This window comes from Cebidichthys violaceus, unplaced genomic scaffold, assembly GCF_023349555.1.
Source record: "Cebidichthys violaceus isolate CVI_PGR_0920_01 unplaced genomic scaffold, fCebVio1.0.p SCAF_101, whole genome shotgun sequence".
NCBI classification, from domain to species: Eukaryota; Metazoa; Chordata; class Actinopteri; order Perciformes; family Stichaeidae; genus Cebidichthys; species Cebidichthys violaceus.
Window position 1 is genome coordinate 150,939 of NW_027176265.1, and position 26,593 is coordinate 177,531.

At 39.5% G+C, this 26,593-nt stretch overlaps 2 protein-coding genes across 3 annotated transcripts in view; both read left to right on the plus strand.

The window, feature by feature from the left end:
- Nucleotides 1-11,443, plus strand: part of atp13a3 (ATPase 13A3) — a 33,722-nt gene extending 22,279 nt beyond the window's left edge. The window contains exons 20-34 of one of the 2 annotated variants that reach the window (XM_068729195.1): nucleotides 66-186; nucleotides 346-470; nucleotides 904-1,064; nucleotides 1,602-1,730; nucleotides 1,880-1,959; nucleotides 2,120-2,162; nucleotides 2,268-2,377; nucleotides 2,656-2,752; nucleotides 2,846-2,918; nucleotides 3,078-3,255; nucleotides 3,636-3,814; nucleotides 3,907-3,995; nucleotides 4,181-4,261; nucleotides 4,924-5,016; nucleotides 6,037-11,443. In XM_068729195.1, coding sequence (XP_068585296.1) covers nucleotides 66-186; nucleotides 346-470; nucleotides 904-1,064; nucleotides 1,602-1,730; nucleotides 1,880-1,959; nucleotides 2,120-2,162; nucleotides 2,268-2,377; nucleotides 2,656-2,752; nucleotides 2,846-2,918; nucleotides 3,078-3,255; nucleotides 3,636-3,814; nucleotides 3,907-3,995; nucleotides 4,181-4,261; nucleotides 4,924-5,016; nucleotides 6,037-6,228 — 1,751 coding nt within the window. In that variant the 3' untranslated portion in view covers nucleotides 6,229-11,443. The remainder of the gene's footprint in view (nucleotides 1-65; nucleotides 187-345; nucleotides 471-903; nucleotides 1,065-1,601; nucleotides 1,731-1,879; nucleotides 1,960-2,119; nucleotides 2,163-2,267; nucleotides 2,378-2,655; nucleotides 2,753-2,845; nucleotides 2,919-3,077; nucleotides 3,256-3,635; nucleotides 3,815-3,906; nucleotides 3,996-4,180; nucleotides 4,262-4,923; nucleotides 5,017-6,036) is intronic. The other variant, XM_068729204.1, reaches the window with a different exon arrangement.
- A 1,114-nt stretch (nucleotides 11,444-12,557) lies between these two features.
- opa1 (OPA1 mitochondrial dynamin like GTPase) overlaps nucleotides 12,558-26,593 on the plus strand; it is a 45,053-nt gene continuing 31,017 nt past the window's right edge. The window contains exons 1-21 of the mRNA XM_068729217.1: nucleotides 12,558-12,744; nucleotides 13,797-14,121; nucleotides 14,417-14,513; nucleotides 14,697-14,804; nucleotides 16,008-16,061; nucleotides 17,923-18,005; nucleotides 19,741-19,908; nucleotides 21,526-21,579; nucleotides 21,887-21,991; nucleotides 22,301-22,387; nucleotides 22,695-22,808; nucleotides 23,011-23,091; nucleotides 23,187-23,261; nucleotides 23,372-23,443; nucleotides 23,637-23,736; nucleotides 23,943-24,073; nucleotides 24,706-24,778; nucleotides 25,069-25,141; nucleotides 25,227-25,342; nucleotides 26,165-26,229; nucleotides 26,455-26,531. Of these exons, the coding sequence (XP_068585318.1) occupies nucleotides 12,716-12,744; nucleotides 13,797-14,121; nucleotides 14,417-14,513; nucleotides 14,697-14,804; nucleotides 16,008-16,061; nucleotides 17,923-18,005; nucleotides 19,741-19,908; nucleotides 21,526-21,579; nucleotides 21,887-21,991; nucleotides 22,301-22,387; nucleotides 22,695-22,808; nucleotides 23,011-23,091; nucleotides 23,187-23,261; nucleotides 23,372-23,443; nucleotides 23,637-23,736; nucleotides 23,943-24,073; nucleotides 24,706-24,778; nucleotides 25,069-25,141; nucleotides 25,227-25,342; nucleotides 26,165-26,229; nucleotides 26,455-26,531 (2,087 nt within the window). The 5' untranslated portion in view covers nucleotides 12,558-12,715. The remainder of the gene's footprint in view (nucleotides 12,745-13,796; nucleotides 14,122-14,416; nucleotides 14,514-14,696; nucleotides 14,805-16,007; nucleotides 16,062-17,922; nucleotides 18,006-19,740; nucleotides 19,909-21,525; nucleotides 21,580-21,886; nucleotides 21,992-22,300; nucleotides 22,388-22,694; nucleotides 22,809-23,010; nucleotides 23,092-23,186; nucleotides 23,262-23,371; nucleotides 23,444-23,636; nucleotides 23,737-23,942; nucleotides 24,074-24,705; nucleotides 24,779-25,068; nucleotides 25,142-25,226; nucleotides 25,343-26,164; nucleotides 26,230-26,454; nucleotides 26,532-26,593) is intronic.

Genomic DNA, 26,593 nt, shown 5'->3' on the forward strand with positions numbered 1-26,593 from the left:
AAGCAAGAAAATTAGATTATTGTTTATTGTTCAGACAAATGGAATGTTCCGCTGTCTCTTTGCAGTGCCAGAAAACTTTGCAGAGATTTTGGAGGGCTACACCAAGCAGGGTTTCAGGGTCATCGCTCTGGCTCATCGTCGACTTGAATCCAAACTCACCTGGCACAAAGTGCAGAACATCAACAGGTAGTGTTCTGTGTTTTATCGATATTGTTACAGTTAACCATCATTTTAAACCTATTCAGGGAATTTTTTTTTTAGCATGTTACTTCACACTGTCACGCCTGCATTCCTATAATCACTGACATTTGAATACAAATGTGTATGGATTTTCTGTTAAATTAGGGATCACATTGAGGCAAACATGGAGTTCCTTGGTCTGATCATCATGCAGAACAAGCTGAAGCCAGAAACTCCAGCGGTGCTGCAGGACCTCTACCAAGCCAGCATCCGCACAGTCATGGTTACTGGTGAGACCATGCTCACATTCACACAACCTTTAACTAAACGACTAATGACATGAACACTAAGGAGGACACTCAGATATGCAAATTAATCCATACAGTGAACATGACACACAATCTTTCATGTCTTTCTCTGTCTTTAGTTGCTCATTAAAAACCATGTATTGACACAGGCAGCATAATTAGTTTGGTAATCTGTGTATTGGCATTCAGAACATGCAATCCCTCTGGAATTTACTCAAGTTTACCTGTAATCTCAATTAATAACTTTTCTAGGCTGCTCAATGTAACTGGCACAAACTAACTCCAACATCCACCAGAGGATTTTTCTTAATACCATGCCTAGCTTTCACCTTTCACATTGAAGCTGAAAATTTATTTGGTAACTCATGAAAAATGAAAAGCAAAATAATACATTTGTGCTGTATTCACAATCCAGGTGACAACATGCTGACAGCGATCTCTGTGGCCCGGGACTGTGGAATGATCCCTCCCCAAGACACAGTCATCATTGCTGATGCCCTCCCTCCCCATGATGGACAAGCTGCGAAGATCACCTGGAGATACGCTGACAAGGCGAACAAGACATCCCGCCTGGAGGTGAGGCGATGGGGCTAATGCTAACACGAATACTCGCACAAAACACACATGGGGAAAAAGAGCTACCGATATATAAAGGCTTGCACAATCAGACACACAATACAAGGCTACATGTGGGCGTATACTCCTGTGTCTTAACTGTCCCTGAAACCCAAAAAGTGAAGTTGTTGGTCATTTGGCTGCTCTTAATGACGAGGAGGTTAGGGAATCCCATTTTGCTGCCTCTTTGTCAGTCAAAGAAAGATCCAAGCAAAATATTTTTAAGTGTGCGCACAAATGATTTTAACACTGGAAAAACGATCTGCTTTAAACTGCCAAAAAATGCTAAGAAGACCTTGAATAAAGTCAGCACACAGTCTTGTTTCAGTGTATATGAAAGAACATAATTTAAACAACTAAATACATTTGTTTACATAGTGCAATCCAATACAACAGTTGCATACAAAATATGACCTTTGCAAAACATAGAATGAATTAGTCTGAGTAAGTATTTTATAATGGATTGGCTCTAATCTACACTGTCATTACTTTTAACAGGACGTGAACATCAGTCTGGAGGATGTGTGTCACGTAGATGAGCCCAAAACAAAAGAGCTGTACCACTTTGCTATGAACGGAAAATCGTTTGCCGTTATCTCCGAGCATTTCCCTGACATGCTTCAAAAGGTACGAGGGCTCTTATATGAGAGTGGACATCCCTCCAACCTTTTCTGTAACTGAAGAGGAAACGATAAAGTTGCTCCTACTGTTCTTTGGGTGCAACCATCTCCACAATACCTAAAATATATGTTATTATTGTATGTTCTGCCTTGCAGCTGGTGCTGCATGGCACAGTGTTTGCCAGAATGGCCCCGGACCAGAAAACTCAACTCATTGAGGTGTTGCAAGGCGTAGAGTAAGTATCAATGTCGAAAACGTGATGTAGTCCAAAGTTTATTGAAGCGTTACATCCACAGTATTTGCTGCTTGCCACTGAAGAGAGTCGCAGCAGTTGAATCGGCCTTCAGTCAGAACCATTCAGCACAGAGTCACTGCTCTTCTTTATTTGCTCACAGCTACTTTGTGGGGATGTGCGGAGACGGAGCAAACGACTGTGGGGTATGTACAGGCATTTCAAAAGTAACTATTAATATGAGAATATCAGGTTGACGTTGATTGATTGTAGTCGAGTCATACTTTATATTTCTCACTTTCCTCACCCAGGCTCTGAAGAGGGCACATGGTGGCATCTCTCTGTCAGAACTCGAGGCCTCTGTAGCCTCGCCCTTCACCTCCAGGACCCCCAACATCTCCTGTGTCCCCAGCCTCATCAAGTTAGTCTTCATTTCTTTTTATTTCTGTGACACACAGTAAATACATAAATAGCAGAGAAAATGTGAATGAATGTTGTTGTCATTACTTGCTATTTAGTAGTGGTGGTAATGAAGCATAAACTCTTAAAATTTGTTACATTTTCACACTTAAATACAAGTAAACCACCACATGCTTTTTAAATTCACCTACTAACTCATAGTGCTGAGAAGGGCTTTTTTATGCCAAGTTGTGTTTGTATATCTACATGACATAATGTTACTCTGTGTTGCTTTTACAGGGAGGGGCGTGCTGCTCTCATCACCTCCTTCTGTGTGTTCAAGTTCATGGCGCTCTACAGCATCATCCAGTACATCAGCGTCACTCTCCTCTACTCTGTATGTAATGCTGCTTCCACAAACAATAGGAGCTGAGGAATGTGTGAGAAATCCAGACTGTAATCTGTGCCGTTTGTTGATTTTGTTTCTAAGATCCTCAGCAACCTTGGAGACTTCCAGTTCCTCTTCATCGATATTGCCATCATCCTCCTCATTGTCTTTACCAGTAAGTATAAGACATTTTTATTTTTATTTTTATATTTTTTATATCATGGTGATTTGTCTCGCTTTTATTTTTCTTAACCTATAGGTTTACTTCAGGTCTCTTCTCCTCACCCATAATGTCTGTTTTCTCCCATCTTCATCGTTTCCCACTGCTCCTCAGTGAGTCTGAATCCAGCTTGGAAGGAACTGGTGTCACGTCGTCCCCCATCAGGTCTGATCTCAGGGCCTCTGTTGTTCTCCGTGCTGACCCAGATCCTCATCTGCTTGGGCTTCCAGACCATTACATTCCTTTGGGTCCGACAGCAGCCCTGGTACACAGTCTGGACTCCACTTACAGAGTGGGTACCTGCTATCATTGTCAATGTACCTCAGCTAAACAAAGATAACATCACAACATAATTGTTAAGTAGATATTAATTGAGAATAATTTCATAATAACTGTAATTTGCACAGATTTCTATGACATCTTATTTGGGCCGTTGTAGTTAAAAATAAAAGGAAAAACTCCATTCTTACTATCCGAACACTACTTTATACGCAATGAAATTTAGACTGAGGCTAAATTTGTGACTTTTTTTATTTTTACTGTTTTTGCCTTTAATGTTAGACAAAAAAAGTTAACAATGGCCCTAGTACGCTGTTGTTGTAGATGTCTGTATTTTGACCACAGACTGAAAATGTATTTTGATTGTTCTTGAATCAAACTCCTCTCACCTAGTGTCTGCAACCTGTCATCGTTTATGAACGTGTCTGACCACAATGACACAGAAGTGGACGACCACAACATCCAAAACTACGAGAACACCAGCCTCTTCTATGTCTCCTCCTTCCAGTATCTCGTTGTTGCTATCGTTTTCTCAAAGGGAAAACCTTTCAGGCAGCCTAGCTACAAGAATTGTAAGAAACATCCTTCCTATAAATCTCTCATGCATTAGTTACAAAGTTACTTTTATATGTTATAATTCTGTGTGTGCATGTTTTCTCACCAGGGCCTTTCGTGCTGTCTGCCTTGAGTTTGTATGTTTTCCTGCTGTTCATCATGTTCCACCCTGTCAAAGGCATTGATGAGTTTCTGGAGGTAAGAAGACGTTAACACAAGACTGGTGTTGCTTGTTTTATCATGCCGAGCTCTATACTCTTTATCTATATCATTCAGATGGGCCTAACTCAAATGTTGCAGGCACATAAAGCCGTAAAACAAGGCTGTCTTTCAAATAATTTCTGGATGTCAGCGTTGGAGTATCTCTTTCTCTCTCTGTACAGATTGTTTGTGTCCCGATTGAATGGAAGATAAAACTCTTCATCATCATCTTAGTCAATGCTGCCGTGTCTGTTTTCATGGAGGTAAGACACACACACTTAAACACATGGTTAAAGTCGATATTTTTCTCATGTTCAGCTTTTGTTTTTTTCTTGCAGTGTGCTCATCTTTGTCTCATTTAGCTGGACAGCAGGATCAATCTTGTGTTGTGAGAAGAATTTATTTTGTGAAGTAAAAATGTTTTTTTCTTTGAAGGGACAAACTACAGTATTTGTAATAGTTAACACTTTAAGGTGTGTTTTTTTTTCTGAAATGTTAACAGTTGTTGGGCTTTTGAAAATCATCAAAACAGCATATGTTTGTCTTGCTCTAGTTTATAGATGGATAGAAGATAATTTATTGCTGCACCAGCATGACAATGGATAGCACACTCAGTGGAGCAGTATCATAACGCCTCTGCTTTCCTTTTAGATGACTACCTTGCATTGATGTACTCATTAGCACCCTAGATGAGGCTATTTCCTAAACTTCCTGTGAAAACTCCTTTCACTGTTTTAATTGAATACAAATAATATATATTTTGCACATAATCAAAGATTTTAGCATTTTGTTCAGCATTTTGATACAGCAGTATACATGCACTTTCTTCTTGCCACCAAAAAAACAAACAAACAATGCAGACGCTATGAGAAATCAAATTAGCCGCTCTGTAATTCTTTCCCATGCACACTGCACTATTCCATAGACCTTCATCCTTGACATCATCTTATGGAAGCTTGTGTTCAGCCGAGACAAACAAAGCAGCTTTGGCATCACTCCTGTCGCCCTGACACCACAGGTTGGGAATATCTGGCACCTTCTTCTTTCACCTTCTCATTTTCCTCTTGTGTGGTGTTCCCTCTTTCTGTCCCCATTTTTTTCTCTATTGTTTCAGAGACACCTTTCTATTGTAACTTATAACCAAGAAATGCATGTGCGAGACATCACTCTCCTTCTTGCTCGTCCTCTAGTTGTCGTGTCTCTCTGATGGGCCTTCTCTTTAGGGCTTTATAACAGTTTACCTTCAAACCATTCTGTTCTGCGGCTCCGTTTTGAGTTAAGCTTTAAACTGCTCTTAAAGACAAGTATTTTACTTAATAACACTCTTACTATTGCTGAAAGCTATTTCCAAATTTAGATTTACTGGTGGTCACTGTTAAACGCATTTAAATTGAGATGAACATGTTTATGACTGGAAAGTAATTGGTTTATTTTGAATCTTGATGATCAAGAGAATGAGCAATGCTTCCGCCTCCTTTAGAAGCCACCATAGATCCACCTTGCTCAATCCTCTACTAAGCTCCATTTGCTGCACTCTTATTTTCCCTATTAGCTCCGAGATAACTGTAAGTCAATGCTGTCGTGGTTCCTGTCAAACACAGTATATTTAAAATTGAAGCATGGTTAAGGAGAATATTTGACTAGTATTTTTTAATCTGTAAAGATCTGCTGTGGAATCCTTTGTTTGTGTGATCTTTAACTCCATGAGCTTGTTTTTAGGGAGTGAGTGGACTCAGTCTTTAAGCTTTCTACTGCCAACTCCCTCAAACTATTATCATGCTAAATTTTGTTTTAGCTGTCTTGCATGGATGAACCATTGTTACAATTCACCAGTGTAAAGAAACGTGCCTGCATTTAAATGGCTCCTCTCCATTTATATATTTTGCATGCCACTGTCAGACATGCATTGGTCAGTAAGACCCAAACAAATTATGACACCAGTTAATGGAACCTGTCCTATTGTCTCTCCCTTTCTCTTCCTTTCCCTGATATTTTTGTTTAATTTATTTGTTTCATTTTCGGGTTGTGGCATTTTCAGGGCGTCATTGACCTGCAATCCTACAAGTGTCTGTCCCGGCTGTGCTGCCCAAGCAAGATCACACCCAAGGCTCGTTACATGCATCTGGCCCAGGAGCTCAGCGTGGACCCCGACTGGCCTCCAAAGCCAACCACCACCACCGAAGCCAAGTCCAACCCAGAAAATGGCTCCACCTATCTGATCAATTCCTAGCACCCCCCCACAGCACCTCACACTATCTAATATATCCCTCCGATACAGGAGACGTGTACGCATATGCCGCGTGTTCAGTGAACGCACCTTCAACCTATTAAAATTACATTGTCATAAGATAATCAATCGCCTGTTGTCACACAGACTTGCGTCTAATACTGTAGTTCCAGAGAGGTTGCTGCAAAAACCTTAAGATTACACAGGAGTACCAAATACTATTCTCTCAGCACTCTTGCTCTCTCTGGCTCAACCACTCACGCGGTCTCAGGTCTCTCTTGCTCGTCTTTAAATGTAATTATTGTAATTCCCATTCCTTATTGCAATGTCTGTTCTCCAAAGCTGAGGAGCACTCAACTGAGGCTGGGAGGTGGGGTTGTATGCCAGGTGGAATAAGTGCGCTGACCTCTTCAGATAGAATGCCAATGCAGTTTTAATATCCCCTCACTTTGTCTGTGTGAAAGGGGTATAAAAGAGAGCCGAAGTTGCACCACATCATTAGCAACCACAGTACTGGATGTCAATTTTCCACGTAAAATAGCCTCATGTGTCTGAGCCTTTTAGAATGGTCACTGAGGAAATATAAATAGGAGATAAGTACAGTATAGGATGAAAAAGATGGTAGTTTAGAAGAATGGTTGTACTTCGGCCCACTCTTAAACGGCGAGTAAGTTAATTGGTCGATAGAGAAAGATTTTGGACTGTTTGAGGAAGAGGATGGAAGAAAAAGGTCTCATTGACCAACACTGTATGAGTTGATCAAATCATATACAGTTTTTAAAAGCAGCAATTCCTCTGTTTGTATTTCTGAGCAGCCTACACCTCACTTCAGTTTGTTCACACAGTAACAGTAACAGGCGGTGCAGGCTCAGATTGCTACTAGGTAGTGGTCTTATGCAGCTAATGTAAAGGTATAGAGGGTCATTTTAATGAGCTAGCGTTACCACCTGGCCAGTGCTCATTAGAGATTATTGAATCATAACCAAAAAGAAAAGCTTTAAAGCTTACCATGGACCCACAGGAATGAATGAAAAGTAATAATTTGAGACCAGTATTCAAATAATCTTTCAAGCACACTGTGAGTTGTAGAAGATTAGGAATTTTGGAACAACTTAAATTGCACACCTCCGGCAGAATTTCTATTTGCTGTCAAGAGCCAATGATGGTTATGGAAAAGTACAGAAAATGAAATGGGGCATTTCCAAATTTTAAGATTTGGAAACTTTACAGTAAGTCTGCTTTTCCAGAGTTAACAAGACACATTAAAGGTGTTTGTAAAGCTGTTGTCACCTGCCATACCGTTACATGGCCTCTCTGAAAATTGTACTGTCCCCGGCCACATTTAATTTAAGCCCTCAGAAATTTTGAAATATATCTATATCTATAGATAGATAGATAGATAGATAGATAGATATAATTACAAGTAGGTAAGTTAGGTTAAGGGAAAGTGTTTTTAAAATGAATCACAAATTACAGTACATTATGCATCAGATTGATGATTGAAGCTACAAAGTGATGAACCACCTAAACTTTTGGCCAAATTATGAGGAAAATGCAACCTCAAATGACTTCCTTATAGTCAAAACTTTAGTGCTTGTAGAAAGTAAAGGACTTGAAGAGTCATTGTGATTGTCACTCTGTGAGAGTTTACCTTTTAAAGATATGTAGAAAAATAAAAAAATGGACGTGAACAAAAAACTGAATGTTTTAGGCATGCTAGTAGATCCATTGGTCTGTCGGTCCACCAACGGCTCAATAACACTTCAGGATCCCTCGGAAACTACGGTTAGCATGTTACATGATAAGTATTACCATACCATGCTAACAAGTCTGACAGGGAACAACGTGGCCGTTCCTCTGTTGCTCTCCTCAGGCCAGACATTTGCCCCATTTAGTGGTAAAGATCTAACGGCAAATGTGTCTGTACTTTTCATTCACCTATAGATGTTTTTTCTAGGGTGTAATGAGCTGCACACTCTCATGGGCCACCAGTGGGACTATATTCTAAATTATAACCATGTTTTTGCATCCATGAGCCATCTGAAAACCTCCCAAGACTTGCATGAAGCCAGCTCTTTAGTGTCACGTTCTGAAGACTTGATGGCTGCAATACCAGACATATTGCTACAAATACAGCATTACTGTAGAATTTAGGAGCGTTTACATTAACGTCTCTGTATTGAGAATAGTCTGCACAAGAAACGGCATTATTCTGTCTGTTTAGCGTGGACAGTTAATCACATGCATGAGGGTGTACAAGTCAAAGTATCCTACATTTACAAACTCACGTACATCAGTACTACTTTTTTTTAATTTATTTTCTAAAAACAAAATTTCTTCCTATGGAAGACTGATTAAAAGCGTGATAGTAAATGAAGGCCTTGTGCATCTCATCAGCTTGCTGCACATTCAAAATATCCATGCTGCATGTGATGGATGCTGATTACCTTATACACTTGTATGAAACATAGGCTACCTGCATTGAGAGTTAAGGGCTATATTTTATGTTTGCTGCTTTTTCTTTGACGTTGAAACTGATGCTCCCCAAAAATCAATTCTTCAAGTATCAAACGCGTAAACGTTGAAGGTGGCTGTAAAAGTGTGTTGTGTCTTCCTCAACAAAAGTTTGACGATGAAATCCAGTTCAAGATTGATTACAATAATACTGTGCTAATAAGCATGAAAATAGATTGCAGTTTTGCAGAGTTTTTAAGTTGCATTTTGCTACTTTCTTTTAGCTATGAAAATTGTTCCATTGAATGGAACAATTACAAATAATTGTGATTGATTGGATTCAAGCTGACCACCGTGCTGGAAGGAGAAGAAAACAGTTTTAGAGCCACCTTTAAAGCCACCAGTGATTGATCCTCAAAGGAAGACTGAGGGTGGAGTATCACTTTAAAGCAAAGACATGCAGCTGGTTCTCAATGTCAGTATAACTGCTTAATCTGCCCAGTAGCCTGTCTTTCATGAATTCTATGGTTTAATATAAATGATTTCAAATAGTGCTTACCGGAGGTTATGAGTCACGTCAAAAGAATGTCAAACTAAATATAATGCTACTCTTCCTCCTTGACAAAATTGAGCAAATTATTTCTCAAACATCAGGTAACAGTGCTGTATTCGACACTTAAAAATGTTTTATACATGACATTGCATTTAACTTGTCCATTCATTATTAATAATTGTATTCATATAGAAACAAAATCACAATCTGTTATAACAAGTCTAAAGTTGCTCAGTTCCTAAAAGCCATTGTCTATTGAGATGCTCTTGATTTGCGAAAGTATTTGAAACTTTTGATCCATACTGTTTTTTATGACGAGCGCAAATGTGATATGTGACTATAGTTTTCAAAGATACATTGTTTATTTGATGAGCAAAGTATAGTATTTTGTTATTGTATATCGTACGTTAATTGTCAGCGTGAGAAGAAAGAAATATATAGTACTATAGATGGAAAAAAAAATCTGATATGTTGTCAAAAACATTGGCCACATGGGTTTCTGTGCCTCTGAATACTTGGTGGCATCTTTTCATTTTGTATTTGCTTTCAGGGTTTAATTATTATTTTGTATCTCTAGAGTCCTTCTGAGACTAAAACTGAATGTTGTTTAAAGAACAGAATTTAATGCAATGCAATACAATGGTTAGTCATTTTTTTCCCCAAAGACTTTTCATCACTTCTCAATTGGTCATTTGAAAAAAGAAGAAATGTTTAGTTTTAGCCTGTGTTCAGTTCTCTCAAAAATGTGTCTCTGCAGAATTGGACTTAAAGGTGATAATAATATTAGATGTTGGATTATGTCTGTATATAAGACATGTACATTACTAGTGTGTGCATAAAAGTCAAAAGATTTAGTATAAAAATGTTTGGGTTTTTGGATTATCAAAGGGCTGGCGTGTCTTTTTCTACTATTTTGGTACTGTGTTACAGTCGGTTGTCTGTCTACCTTTTGATTTGTACTGTCTATTGAATTTATTTGTACTTTCACTTCTGTTATGGAGTTGCATTAGCTTGGATCTTCCTAATTTGGGCATGAATCCTGGGCATTTATTTCATGGTTTTAATTAGTTATTGTGACATGTGATTGGGGCACGTGATCAATATTTGTTCCGTCTTGGGTAAAAACACAATGCAGCATGTCTACTTGAGAGTTTGAAGAAAGTTGAACCGAGTCCTGTGTGGAAACATTTGTCTCTGCAGGATCTTAAAACTGATTGACTTCTCAGCTTTTCTTTTGCTTCTTTTTTGTCTCACTGCTTTGTATAATATCAAAGACCTGACACAAGAAGGGAATACAACTGGTATAGTGTATATATATGTGGCCTCCTCTTAGCAAATTCAGAATCTGAACAACATATGACAATCTTGTTGCTTTTCTGTTTAATCATCCAATGTGCATATTTACCTTTTTGTCTAGAACTTTTTTTTTTTTAAAGATCATTTGCATCCACGTCAAATTTTAATTGTAATTGGCAAAAAGAATGTGCATTGCTGCTCGATATCAACGTACTATTGTAGAAGTGACTATATAGCTGCTAAGGGCAAAATGATTCAGTCTCAGCTGTGTCATAACTGTGTGCTTTGATACAGAAAAGTTATAAATGTAATGACGTGCAAAGCGTAAATACTACTATTGCTTGTCTTCTACACTACAGTTTTGCCTTTTATTCAAACACAGCTATGTCACAGCAATGGCTTTTATGCTGAAACCTCTATGCTCTTATACAGGTACAATATATACCGGCTGGTGATAGTTTGCATTGGCCTCTTATTCACTTCATGTATTTTAAACAAACCATCGACTGGCATTTAGATTGAGTCAGCCACTGAGTGTATCAAGTCTCATGTGGATGTTGTTTCCTCAGGGAAATGTATCTATTTGTAATGAATAAAGAAAATAATAAAAGTTGACGCCCAAACTGAATGAAAATACAATGTTGGTAAAACTTTTTATTACACTCAATCTGTACGTCACTCTTTCATTAGAGATATCTGGTGTGCTTTTTATTTGCAGCTCCAACACCTCAGCAAGAGGCACATCTGGGGTGTATGTGTTGTTTTTATTGGCAGAGATGTACATTTTGGAATTTTTTTGTACTTTATAATTTATTTTGTATTTATTTTCATTTCTTTTTCTCCCTGAGGATTGTATTTCAGATTTATCTCGATTTCTTTCTTTTCAATAAATGTTCTCAAAATGGTCTACTGCAAGTCTGTGAGTAATTTGTGTCCATTGAGCATGAATGGGATACCATAATGCTGCAGACACTACAGCAAAGCATCTTGTTATATGTAGAGAATGGTGGGAAGGCTTCAAGTGGCCAATGTATGGCAGAAATTCAAAATATAGTGTTTATTGATTTTACCTGTTAAAATTGTAGTTACTGTAAATAAGTGTAGTATCTGGTTAATGTGATGTAATCACAAGATATTTAAAAACTTCAGAAGTTGACCAGGATCACCTAAATGTAAACAACTGAGCAGGACATCATGAATAGTGGGATACTGAGGGCTACAATGGCTAAACAGGGTTTGTCCTCCAAATACAGGTGATTTAGCAGAGCCTTCGAAATGTGATGCCTCTCTGGATGCATTCATTCTAGAACTGTGCACTTTGGAGGATCTAGCCCCTGAATTGGGACATAATAAAGCTTCAATCTTGTGCAGTTCCTCCTCGTTGGTGTTGGCACTCTTATGTACCCTCTTATGCACCCTTATGTACACAGATGTAGCTTACATAAATTCCTGTGTACATCAGGAGGCAGATGAACAGCTGCAACAATTGGATTTCCTGTCATTCTTATGAAAGTGAGACTTGACAACCATCAAATATGTGATATGCAAAATCCTGCCTATAGCAACAAGTACTTATTGCACAGCATTTAGCTAAAGTCACACAACTAACTGCATACTTATCTGTACAATAAATGTATTCATCAAATGACTGGGCAGCTCAATTTAATCTTTAACTAGTCTAAACTGCACCTGTTTATTCAAATGACACTTTTACCAATCATGTTATTAATGTCCATGTAAATGTCCCAACAGTTAGCCCTCATAGTGGTGTCTACTTTGGACCCCAATATGTGCACTGAGGGAATTACCATTGTCTGATGTTACAGAATGACAGAAAGTAATTTTCAATTTACATTCATATTGAAGCAAGTCTAGTTGCCAAATAGGATTATTGTATTATCACCCAGGCAAGTCATTTAACAAAGCGATGTCGCATAGATGTCGCATAATAGAGTCCTACAAATAGGAACTATTTCACTGATGCGTTTTCTGTCCGTTCTTATTTGATAGTAGCACCGTTCACCGGAAGTGGACTGTCAGTCTGGGCTGTGTCCTTGTTAGCTAACAAAGCTAGTTAGCTGCCATAACAGGCAAGCAAATGTGTACCATTTGGAAAGATGACTTAAACCGCGCTTAAAGAGTGATTTTGAGAGAGATTTGCGTCAACCCGCTGTTGATAACAGCAACATGTTGCGTGTCGGGAGTAAAGCTACCTGGTAAGTTCCCATTTTACAAAGGAAACGACACCAGAAGCTAGTTGTGTTATCTTTGGTAGAAGGAAAGCACACAGCTATGTGGTCAGTTTGACAGCTGAGGACAGCGAAGCTAGCTAACTCTTACCTATTCCGTGTAAGCAGTCGTCCTGTAAATCATATCGCTAATTAGACGCTAAGTAAGCTCTCTCCACAAACTGCCACCGACATGTATTCAAATCTTCAAGTCGACTTGTGCCGCTGATGTGGATTTTGACGTTATATTGACGTTAGCCAGGTAACGTAGCTAACATTAGCTAGCTAACAAGGTGTTGGAGGAATGTGGTTTATCTTACATGGCTTTAGCTCACAATGCCTTTTATGCTGTAAGATTGTTTGCTAAGCCAAGCATGTGATAGTTATAAACTTAACCTTGATGGATTTATTTACATAATGTAAATTTAGAATGGATATCGCTGTCAGGTAACGTTAACGTTGTTAGCATTAGATAACGTTAATGTTACCTTAAAATATGTAGCAAATCTTCTCTTCGCCTTCATTTTGCAGCGTTGTGTGGTTATATTCTTAAAGGACCACTGACAGAATTGATAATTTGTCCCACTGTGACAGACTTGTAACGTAACACTAGCAACAGTAATTTATCTACGCACTCTATTATCACTTGCTAACGTTACTCTCCCTAGATTATCTGGTAGGCTGGCTCATTTCACTGCTCCAAGGCCTTCACCTGATGATGGAGCCACCGGCTGGAATTAAAGAGATTTGACTTACATTTTTTAAATTCTACTACTGCTACAACAACAACCACCAGTACTACTGATACAAGCAATAGATTCCAAAGTGTCTTCTTGGAGAATATATGCTTTTGATACAAAACAATGTATGCTATTCGTTGTACAGAACCAGTACCAGCATCATCAGGGATAGAACTGGGGGGATGATTATACCAGAAGCTTCTACTACTGAGATGATATATTCCGGGGTTATGGTGTTTATTGGCAAAAGAGGAAGGTGATCTTGTGTAGTTTATTGTCCCAATTCCTCTGTCCTCTCAGCCTAGCCTGCAGGAATCTGGTCTCCACCAACATGGGGGTGAGATTTCGGGTACCACTGCAGAAGCTGCACCCTCTGTCACGGGCCATCCACCACCGCTACTCTGGAAACACCAACCCCCAGCGACCTCCTCACCGCACGGCAGCCCGCTACTTTACCTCCATGTCACGGTTGCCCATGCGGCCTCCCAAGCCTCCCCCAGGGTCGGGGGGCCGTGGCCACCAGCAGCAGCGTAATTTCTGGGTGGTCCGCCTCGCTTCCCGGCTGCTAAAGCTTCGATACATTCTGCTGGGGTCAGCAGTGGGAGGAGGGTACACCGCTAAAAAGGTCTGCATTGAGTCGCTCTAACTCAGGTTTTCTGAACTAGTTTTTAGTTCTCGGTATTTTATCCTGGATCGCAATATTAACACTCACAATAAGTTGAAACCGTTGCGGTACACAGAAAATGTATAGATGCCTACATAAGTAGTCACCAACCATCTTATTTTCTAAACCTTTCTTGGGCAATCAACAGCTGTCCTCTGCCTGTTGTTTTAGCTGTGATGGCACGCTGGTGCTTATTGAAAACAGTAGAGGAAAAACTTAATGTGAAGATAACATAAACTTGTGATTTTGTCTCCAGACCTATGATGAGTGGAAGGATATGCTGCCTGATTTTAGTGAATACAACTGGGTCATACCTGATTTTGTCTGGGAACTGAGTGAACAAATTGATCTTGGTAAGTGTTTTCATTTTAATGTGCTAATACTTGGTCTTGTCTTCCTTGTGAAGGAATTGATTTCAGTAAGCGCAGGGGCAATTATTCTTAGGTTGAACTTGAAAATGTGTCTGCACAATTATGCATCATGAGATAAGACCTTTCTGTCTTCTCCGCTTGACCTGTTTTCTCTCGTATCCACAGATAAACTGGCCAAAGCTCTCCCAGAGATTGAGGAGATAGCCAAACTACTACCTGACTTCGACAAGATAGGCGAGAACTTTGCTTTCCTCAAAAGCCTCTTGTCTTCTGGTGAGTGAACCAAACCTCAACTATGTCTTCATAAAGTTACTGCATCATAACAAAAATAAAATGATTTGCAGACATCAGAGTGTTTAGTCCAGTGTCTATTTTTCAAATGAAGATAAAAGTAATTGTATTCCACATCTGCATTGGTCTCTGCTTTTTATATAATATATCCAACAGTTCAGTTGAGTGCCCTACCGTACTTAAAGTGGGGTATCTGTGGAAGAAATGAGATTACATACATTTTGAGTAATGACAAAATCAGAGGAAGAAGCCTTCTTCATGCTCTAAATTACTGCTTTTTCGGCAACTCTTCTGTTTATGGTTGTGGATGCTAAATGATTCCACAAAGAACCCTTCTTCACACCATGTGTTTTGGATCAGTGGATTTGTCGGCAATATTAAAACACCTTCCATCGTGTTGGTCATTTATTCAGATGGTACCAGGTGCACATTGCTGTGTATTTCTATGTTAATTTCACTGTATTTCTTTATAAACATCATCTAAATACACATGAAAATTGTTTTGTATGGCATCGTGGTTGTGGTGTATGGAGAGCGTTAAACAAAATGGACAGCTCAACCTAAAATACAGTTACCCTCTCACCATCATGTCAGTTGAAATTGACTTGAGATTATTCAGCAAATTTGCAACTGGTTTGTATATCTGGTTTTCGCGGACAGTCTGCTTGTTAAGAGTTGAAAATATATAATAATAATATAATTATATATATATATATATATATATCTATCTCTGAAGCTAATCTAAGCTTAGATCATTGAATTCCTCCAGTAACCTGTGCAGGTGTTTTGAATTCAGCACTTTGAATCCAAAATTATTTAGTCCATCAAGTTAAAGGAAGTGATGGATGATTTTTATGTCATCATTTAAGCTAAAAAAATAAACCATATTCTGCCTAAAAATCAGTAGCCAATAGAAGAAACACCTTTTTAAATAGAGTAACCTCTCGATTGGGATCAGGCCCAGTTTGATGTGTGCTCATCTCTTATAACAGTTTCCCATTAAGTGGCCACTTCCCTCAAAGCTCCAGCACAGCAGCCACTTTTGTTTTAATACTGCTCATTAAGCTGTGTCCCTGCTTTGAACGCCATCCCTCTGCTTCTGTCTGTTATGATTTTTTATCTTGTGTGTTCTTCCTTTCTCCTCCTCCCCATCCCTCCTGTCCTCCTCCTCCACATTCTTCACAGGTGTGAGTTTGGGTAGTGAAGTCAAAGGAGCTTCTGGTCTGCATCTGTTGTTAGGTGTGTAAACCCCACACTTGGTAGCGCTGCCTACTCCCCCCTGTCCCACTGCCGCTGTTTGACTATTGCCACGATATTGGTATGGTTGTGGTTTCCTGCTCGCCATGGTTCGGCTCTAAAGGCATAGCGGGGCACCTTCCCAGGACTTTGGCTCCCAAGTTGCAGACCAGTGACGCTGTCAACAATGGCAGTGTTCACGGTTAATGCAGGTTCTGTATTCAGTGAAATATATGACCTGTGACTAGGATGGTGAATAAGTTTAATCTTGGACTGGATATTCAGATGTTTATCAATGCAGACATCCAATTTGATCCTGTGACTGGCGTCTGTGTACTGGCTCCAATCTCACTCTTTAAATTTCTCTTCTTTTTGAAATATTTTAAAATCCTTTGAGAACTTGAATGGTTACTTTTCCCTAGTTCATATATATATATAAAAGCTCAAGTCCAGCAAAAGAAAAGTGTTAAATAGTGGCAATAACCGGACATGGTTTTACATTTTTCGTTCCTGATCTTAAATACAGATCCAGTGTTTGTCCTCTTCCCCTTTGAGTCTCATTAACCCGACTGTGCGTGGCTGTACTTTTGTCTGTGTGGTTTTTTTGCCTCCTTTGACTTCCACCTTTTCTCTCCCCTGGCCTGAATGGGCTGCTTTCTTTTAAATCTACTCACATTCACTAATATCTGGGGTGATCTCAGTCTGCTTTTAGTTATTTTCATTCAAATGTTTGGAAAACGCACAGAAAATACATTATGTATAGAACATTCGGTGAAGTTACAAACGTGCACTAAATATTTGTCTCTTGAAATTATGCCAAATAGTGGTAAAATAATTGATGAATAATGAAAATGATATAACCCTAATATGGTTTAAGGTCAATCACGCTGGTACATGGAAAGACTATCTTTCAAAATCATTTGTACAGACTGGACCACACCTTTGCTGTGAGTCATAAAACCAGCAAAGGAGTGTTTCTGGCTCTTCTCAACTTCACACCCTTTTATGACTTGACTATGTTTTCCTTAACAGTTTCTTGTTTTTATTTTTATATTTAGTGTCCTTAGTTACTACATTTGACCATTCATATCAGATTGCCGTGGGGTGCCTTTGTAAACCCCCACCTCACTGAAATGGCTCAGCAGACTTTGCTTTGTGCATGGTAATAAGTTTACATCATAGAAATGTAAGTTAGGCACTTTAGACAAAGTGGATCATTGATTATAAGGCAGTGTTTTGAATTGTTTTAAAGATCATGATACTTTATTTCATTCTTTTCAGCATTCAGTGGTACAGTAACAACAGCGATATGCTTTTCTAGCCACAATGCTCCACCCAAGTTCACAAATCAAAGTTTCAGTAAACAGTGAACAACAGTACATCTAACTGGAAATATCTATATCTGTTTTCTGAACCTTGATAGCATATTTCAAAAAATTAGCTCGAAGAACTCCAGGCGCACTAAATGTTATGAAGATACATTTTACTCTTACTGGACCTAATTACACAATAGATAACAATGCATTCTTTTAACAATCACTGCAAATGTATTTAAGTCTATAGTTCAGTGATCCCAAAAAATCCATTGGACTGTGATTGCGTTAAATCACAGTCAATAGAGATTGATGTGTATATATGTACCTGTATATACTGTATATGTTCAAGACAGTGCGAGATTTTCCAAACATTTGAAATGTAATCATTCACTTCTCTAATCGTATGCATGCTTCAAATGTCGGTTATCTGGCATATTTCCGCTATGCTCTTCACTGTCTCCCTAAGGTTGTTAACATTCAGTGCTCAATAGTCAGAAATGCAGTATTACAAGGAGTCTCATTCTCTGTCCTTGTGCCTCCACTGCTAGAAACATCCGGCGATCCTCCACTGAAAGCCACAGATTCTTCGACTGCAGCCGCACAAGACGGCAGTGACAAGCAGTACAAAAAGGTAAGTTAGTAAAACCTGCTGACACTTCTCAGCTGTCCTCTCTGCAGCTTGGCTACCTTTCACTACAGCAAGAACTGTAGTGGGTTGAATCAAACTCTGCTTAAAGAAACATACACATGACTTCAAGGCATAAAACCGTAGCATTTAAGGGCCCCGAGGCACCACGGAGACCTCATAGACCGAGCAGCGACTGAGCTGTCTCCTCTTGTGGTCCCACATAAGTTGTTCAAAGTTGATCTCAAACGAGGTCCTAATTATATTAACATATGCACTTACAAAGCACCTTGTATAAAAGTGACCCCTAAATTTGTAATATGGGGAAATGTAATATTTTTGAGTGTGTTTTGATTCAATCAGTTCATCTAAATGTTGAGTTTCATGCGCTGGCGCCAGCTTTTGAGGCCATGTGGCAATGTTATCGTAAGAATGATCTTATCTCGTTTTATGACCGTAACTGTATGATTTAAAATGTATACGGTTTTACCATTACCATAATAACCATGTATGTACATCATTCTGTGGAGTGTAAGCTCAGAGTTTATGCACACTGCCTTAAGTACTTGTCATGCTTCTTAACTGTTCCACAAATCTAACTGATGGAGACCATTCATTTTTCTAGCTTTATATTCTACAGTAGTCTCTGGCAGAACACTATCTACATTTGTTTTCATTGCTGTTGTCCTCTCTGTTCCTTGTTCATTTTGAGTTTTGTTAATTTTTTGCAAAGTAATCCATTTCAGTGTCCCTCTCTTCTATTTTTGTCTGTTTTTATTACTGTACAGAGTTGAAGTATAAACAATGATAACATGATGTGAAGGTTTGACAACAAATATTAAGAAGAGCAGAATTTAAAAAGATAATAATTATGTTGGCTTTCCTCTCCTATGTCCTGCTTTTATTCTACAATCATGGTCTCCAACATGAGCACATAAAACACAACTCTTATATGTTGATGTTTCACTTCAAATTATATTTAACAAATATTGTGTGTGCATTTCACAGAGCAGAAAGAAGCAGAAAACAACTCAAAGTTAAATAATGTCATGTTGGGGACCCCTGAACTAAATAATGTATGCTTTGTGCTTCGCCCCTGATAGAGCAATATCCCAGTGCTGGCTTCGCTTATTTTAATCATCATCATCATGTTAAGCATCATCAGACCGATGAGGTTCAAAACCGCCGCACATTATTGTGTTGCCGCACATTGTCGTCTTAACTTTGGTTTTTATTTTACTTTTACAGTAAAACCTGACTTTTCACTCCCTTTATTATATTTTATACTGCTAGGTTTAAGTATGAAAATCAGTTACAGCATTGTCTGGTGAAGATAAGAGTCATTAATCCACAGTGGTGGATGATGGCGAGGAAAGAGAACACAGTCATTGTTGTTGCCACTTGCTGAGAGGTGCTGGTTGTGGTATTAGTCACCTCCTCTGCCTTCAGTCTGGCAAAGTTTGGCATCTCCCTTTTTACGTTTGAGAGAGACTCACTTTGTTGGGTAGTTCTGATGATAGTGGCAAGATTAACAAAGTCAAAGACCTTGATTCTGTTAAACTTGAGCCTTGGCTGAATCATCCTTCTCGAGCCTGAACAGCACCAATGCCAGTGATTGAGACGCGGGTCTGTTGTAGCCCTGTGTTTGGATGCAGCATTTGCTTGTGTGGCTGAGCCCAGTGGCTGGTCGATGTCTTTGTTGCTGCTCCTACCTGTCTCTGATTATGACGTACCCCAGCAGGGTCTGCTTGGCGAGCTCATTCTTATTCAGCAGCAGATCCAGCGGCACGAGGAGGAGGTCCGGCGGGCCGCAGCAGCCAATAGTGCGCGTCCCCCACCGCCAGAGCCTGCTCCCAGTCCGCCTCCACCTCCGCCTCCGAACCCCAGTCCCCCTCAACAGAAACGCAAGGTGAAGGTCCCACCCCACTTAGATCCGCCCTATCCCATCAAAGTCTCCTCGCAGCTGCAGAGAAGAAACAGTCATAGACGTATAGTGTATTTATATTCTAGGACAAATGCATTTCTACCAGCTGTCTTGTCAAATAATACAGAAATTTATCACCAGGCTGAAAATCAGTGTTTCATCTGATCACAACCTGCATCACTGAGCAGTGTGGTTGGATTTGCTCAGTGCAAAACATGATTTTCACCTGATGTTAAGTGGCTCATTAACTAACTTAATTTGTGAGAATAGAGCTGGTAATTTTAATATTTAAATAAAACTCGTTCATTAAAAAAATTGAAGATTACAATTTTAGAAGTAGTGCTTTCTGTTACTCCCTAATACACAGGTCATGGTGGACCCAAGAACATGAACAGCTGCAAAATAATTAAATGACACAATAATACATTCGAGTGCAGTGGCCATGCAATAAATGCAATGTTACAAAACATGCAATGTAAAACAACATCTTACGATAGAATGCAACAAAACCATAAATTAAACGACTCCCCTCTGACTGAATGTATTTATTGCATTGCTCTTGCATTGGATGGCATTATATTTGATAGATGTTTGTGTCTAGCGCTCTACATTAATCCATAATTCTAAGCTAATTTTATAATATGTGAACAGCATTAATATGTGAACAGCATTAAAATTAGCCTGTCGATACTTTAGTATGTCCCCGAGGATATCCAACAGTAGCCTCCATGTGTCACCCCATAGTCTGTCAGGCTCAGCTGCGGTTGTGGAGAAGGCATGCATGGACCTTCATAGCCCGGCTCCAGCAGCACAGTGACGTAGCTCAGTCTCACTCCCCATGTAAATGGATGGATAATCATCAGCAGCTCTCCATTAATGTACGGAAACACTGCATGGAGTGGAGTGGCAACCAGCTGCATGGTGTGAGCTGCACTTTTTCAAGTTACCGTGAATGGACCCAGCTATGTAATAATTGGGGAGTTGACTTTGTTGTCAATGACAAAGTAGAAGCCTTAAATAGGTGTTGTAGTTATGGAAAGTCAAAACATTTTAATACACTGAACATTAGTTACAGAACACTGCTTGTTTTATAGTGTAGTTTTTGATAAAGTAGTTTGGTGTGTCTTAAATTACCTTCTCTTCTGCTGCCGATCCCATTTGTTCATGTTTGCTATGTCTCCTGCTGTCTGTCCTGTCTCTCATCCTGACAAACCAAGTGTACAAAATATTTAATCAAATGAGGTTTGCCCAATCATGAAAAATCAAGCTGTTATCACTAAACAATTTTGCATTAAATTAAGCTGTGTTTTTCAGGGCTCACTCTGTGATTTGTGCCTGTTAATGTTGATCGAAGCTGAGTAATACCAGAATGCGTGGTGTCTGCCTGACATTTGATTTTTGTTCCTCTCTTTATGCATTAACTTATCTCTCAACTCTGGTTCTCTCTGTAATACAGTGTGCACGTAATGAACCTTCGTGGTGCTGGTGGGATTTCGTGCTTGTGAAGTTGCACAGTGAGAGTAACGGGAAGCCCATATTTTCAAAACAGAAAGGCAGCATTGACTAAATTTGTTGCTGTTCTTTTTCTATTTCATCCTCTAGTCATCAGACAAAGAGAGGCTGGACCAGCTTCAAGAAGAACTGCTCCGTACGCAGGTACAGTAGATTGTGTTTCTTTTGATAAAAGCCATTTCTAAACGGAACAGAGGATTGTTAGTATTTTCTAATATTTTTGAATACTGAATGCCTTATAAACTGCCCAAAAAGTCAAATTGGGTAAGATGTTTGTTATACCTACATGAAGAATTAGTTGTACTACACTCAAAAACATGGTAAATCACACAATTTTACCACTGGATCAAATACTGCCATCAAGTTTTGGGCAAAAACATTATTATATTAGATGTTAAGTCTTAATGATGCTAGTTGTTTGATTGATTGGATTCTACTGTTTATCCCACAGCTAAAATATCAGCGCATGCTGGAAAGACTGGAGAAGGAGAATAAAGAGTTAAGGAAAGTGGTGCTGCAAAAAGATGATAAAGGGATTCACCAAAGGAAAGTCAAGGTGGGTTAAACACTGAAGCACATGCGCTCAATAAACACTATGATACACACTAACACGTGTTTTTTTTTTTTTAAGTTTTTGCCCTACTTGGGGTTACTTTATGATCGTTCTACAGATACTGGAATATTTTTATTTTTTTTTAAATGTAACTCCTTTGTTTACAGTGACTGTAACACTGCTGTTTGTTGCCTTTGATATTAGTTTAGTTATTCCTTTAGTTATCCATTGCTTTCATTGTCACTCTGGACTATTTACAATGTTAATATACATTGTCATTAATATTCATTGCTGTTGTCTCCTCTAATGTAGAAATCCCTTATTGACTTGTATTCTGAAGTCCTGGACATCTTGTCAGACTATGATGCCAACTACAACACCCAGGACCACCTACCCAGGGTAAGGATCAGTCAGATGTAGTCCTGCTGTTCTTGGGAAATTCATTTTTTGTTTCAGGTACAAACAAGGCAAGAAACATGCTAATATCCCAAATCTTGTTTTGTCATTAATTTTTGTGGTGGAATTGGTATCTTGATTTAAATAAATCCCCTTAACTAAATTATTAAACTTGTATGTCATATTGCTTGGATTCTGATCACTTAATGCCCTCTGTTTCTCATTCTACTTTGTCCTTATGCCATTGTCCTTTTTCGGTCCTCTGTCTGTATTTTGTCCAACCCCTCACCCTCCTCCTCCTCTGTTTCAGGTGGTTGTGGTTGGCGATCAGAGTGCTGGGAAGACGAGTGTGCTGGAGATGATAGCCCAGGCCAGGATCTTCCCCAGGGGCTCAGGAGAGATGATGACCCGCTCTCCTGTCAAGGTATGTGGGACCACACTGGCTGAGGTTTGCGTAATCTTTCCATTTTAAAAGGACCACACATATTCTCAGAATTTGTTGTCATGAAATGACAGCATTGACAGCCACTGTTAGCCAGAATGGACAAGAAATTTGTGAGAGGTAAATGTGTGGGAACCCAGGGCCTTCGTTTGGGCCCTTGACAATACTCATCTTGTCTCTGCAGGTAACACTAAGCGAAGGCCCCCACCACGTGGCGATGTTTAAGGACAGTGGCCGAGAGTTTGACCTTACCAAAGAGGAGGACGTAAGTCTCGCATTCCATCCATCTAAGATGAATTTTAGCACTTTTTATTAACTGTTAACATCATTTCATCTGGCTTTTCATCCTTTGTCCTGCAGCTCGCTGCTCTGAGGCATGAGATTGAGCTGAGGATGAGGAAGAGTGTGAAGGAGGGACAGACCGTCAGCTGTGAGGTTGGACATAGTGCTTCCATTTAGATTTGTTAACAAAGCAGCTACTTGCTGATTTACGTCTGTAATGTTTCATAGAATAAATATATATATTTATTTTTTTTGCTTGTCAGACAATATCCTTGAGTGTCAAAGGCCCCGGCATCCAGAGGATGGTACTTGTTGACTTACCAGGAGTCATCAGTGTGAGTATACATTCTTAAATTCAAAAGGCTGGGAATGTTAACAAATGTATTTGACTGAATACTATCTGTCATGTATACACATGTACTGTTTGAGCTTTGTACTATCAAAGCCAATAGACCAAACTTGTCTTCATAAATACAGTAATACAAATGGTCCTAAAAAGTAATTTTTATAAATGTGTGTCTCTCTCAGACTGTGACAGCAGGCATGGCATCAGATACGAAGGAAACCATCTTCAGCATCAGCAAGGCTTACATGCAGAACCCCAATGCAATCATTCTCTGTATTCAGGGTGAGGCGTGTTTTTACTTTTGGCAGTTGAAACAGTCGTATTTACAAGCAGCATTTGTCTTTGTGAGTAGGGAGATGGTCTGTCAGGGGACTTAAAGACTCCTCCATTTGAGCAAAACACCAACCTCAATCTTTTATGATTCACTCTCCTTGTTATGATATCTACATCACTGTCATATATCCGGTGCCCTCCTTATCTCTCTTCAGATGGCAGTGTGGATGCAGAGAGGAGCATTGTAACAGACTTGGTTAGCCAGATGGACCCCCACGGGAAGAGGACCATCTTTGTCCTGACCAAGGTGGACTTGGCTGAGAAAAACCTGGCCAGCCCAAACAGAGTAAGATGGCTTAACTGTCCCAAAAATCCAATACAACAAAATGTTACTTCATATCTCTGTCTCTGGGCTTCACGGCTCTGCAGACTAAGTCTAGCATGAGACTGCGGCTCATTGACTGCAGTTCACTTTTGCAGCTGGATGCTGGATATAGTAACCGCAGTGTATATGTCAAAGCAACTGACTAATATGCAATTTTAGAATTTACCTTTGATAAGTGTATTACATTGATGTTTCTGACAGCAAGTAACAGCAACTTTTCATGGGTAGATTTATTGATTTGGGTGCCCCAGGCAAACGCGTTGTTGCTTTACTTTTCCCTCTTTCTTTCACCGGGAATGTTGGTATTGACAGTATTAGAGGAAGAAGGCTTCTCCAAACTTCCTTTCTGAGGTAAAACTGCTGATAGTAGAACTATACAGTAAAACTCCTGCAAATGTTTCAAATTTTTACTTCAAGTGAAGACTGAACTAGTGAGTGTGTGAGTGAAGCTATATGCACCTGCTCCACAAGAGGGAGCTCAGCTCCTTTATCTAACTCAGTGGTCCTTCAATAAGCTAATGTTGTTGCTTGTACTATAGAGTGGACTGTTGCCAGAATATCAGAAAAGCTTTTTGTTTTCTTTTGTCTTTCAGATCCAGCAAATAGTTGAAGGAAAACTGTTTCCCATGAAGGCCCTGGGCTACTTTGCAGTGGTGACAGGAAAAGGTAACGTCTACTAGTAATCCATCGTGCTGTATTTAACGTCATATTATTTCATGAGGACTTTCAGGTCATGATCGAGCTAGTTGGAGGTTCATAGTGGTTTTTCCAACGTGTTGTTATCTGCAGACATTCTTTTGTAGGGAAGTTTTTACCCTTTGTAACCTGAATTATGTCACACTCGTACTGTGATTAAATACGTATTGTTGTTGTTATTGTTATTATTATTATTAGGTGTTAAATCTAACATTAACTGAATTTACCTACATCTTATTCTGCTGTCTTCTTGTGTGCAGGGAGCAGTGGTGAAAGCATAGACTCCATTAAAGACTATGAGGAAGAGTTCTTCCAGAACTCTAGATTACTAAGGCAAGTTGCACGTGGTTCACCAAACATTAATGCTTCATCAAATTAATTAATTTGAAGCTGACGATGAATTTATGTCTGCAACTAGGGACGGCATGCTGAAGGCCCACCAAGTGACAACAAAGAACTTGAGTCTGGCCGTCTCCGACTGCTTCTGGAAGATGGTTCGGGAGTCTGTTGAGCAACAAGCAGATGTCTTCAAAGGTGTGACTGCATATGTGGGACTAACTCTTATCATGATTTTAATAGTGTGAATGAACATGGTTGGATTTGATTCATTAACTGTACAGGGAACAGGTGCTACTACTACTCCTCTACTCTCTCCCCTCCCTGTATTGGTGCTACTCAGCCCCCCCCCCCCCCCCCCCCGCCACACTTTTCCACTCTCTGTCCTGCTTTCCAGCTGCAACTAGTCCAGACAATTTCAAGCCCATTGCTAAGAGCACAGGAGATTTATGGCCATGAGACGGCAGTTCCCATAGGTCCATTGTGTGGCATATCGATCCGTATCCCATCAAATCACACAGCCGGCCTCTATCCTCCATGCTTGGCGCCGCTGTGGCCCCACAAACCGGCAATTAGCCTAATCTCCACTGTGGAAAGGGAGCTGTGGAAAGGGACGGCAGGCTTGGTGTGTGTGTGCATATATGAGACTTAAAACTATGATTATTGATAAAGAGTGTGTGATTGGCTCCATCCCCTCTACTCCTAAGGGACCAGTTAAGAGAACGGGTGTGCAAAGTCCTCACCAACATTTATTCAAGGAGAGGCACCATTTGCAGTGAGAAAAGCATATCAAGTTCAAACAAAGCAGGCACTGTCCCTGTAACATGCCGGAGATAAGTTTCATCCAGGCATGAGAATGAGCACGTGCCAAATGACACATTTCTAGGTTGATTTATTTAGACATTTTTTAAGGGGCCGGGTTTAGTTTAAGGCCATATGATGAAATCATTAGTATTCACTTGTATAAAATGTAAAGTTGTTTATTTTTCATTCATTTTTCACTGTTCCTACTGACCACAGCATCTCGCTTCAACCTGGAGACAGAGTGGAAGAACAACTACCCTCGCCTGAGAGAGCTGGACAGGGTGAGAAACACAAACAGCAAGTGCACATGAAAGACACATTTACATTGCTCTTTTAATAGATGCTCGCCAAACAACAACAAAAAGTATGAAGGGAAATGATTGGAAGCTCATTGGTGGCCCTTGTTTTGTCAAGATAAACACAAGAGTTTATAAAACAGTTGCACACCATTAAAGTTTTCCAAAGACATTAAGTTACAATACAGATGTTATTATGTCTTTTTGCAGAATGAACTCTTCGAAAAGGCCAAAAATGAAATCTTGGATGAAGTCATTAGTTTGAGTCAAGTGACCCCACAACACTGGTAAGTTAATGACGAGCTAATTTCTAAACAATGTTGTCAGTGTTAATTGTTAATACAGATAA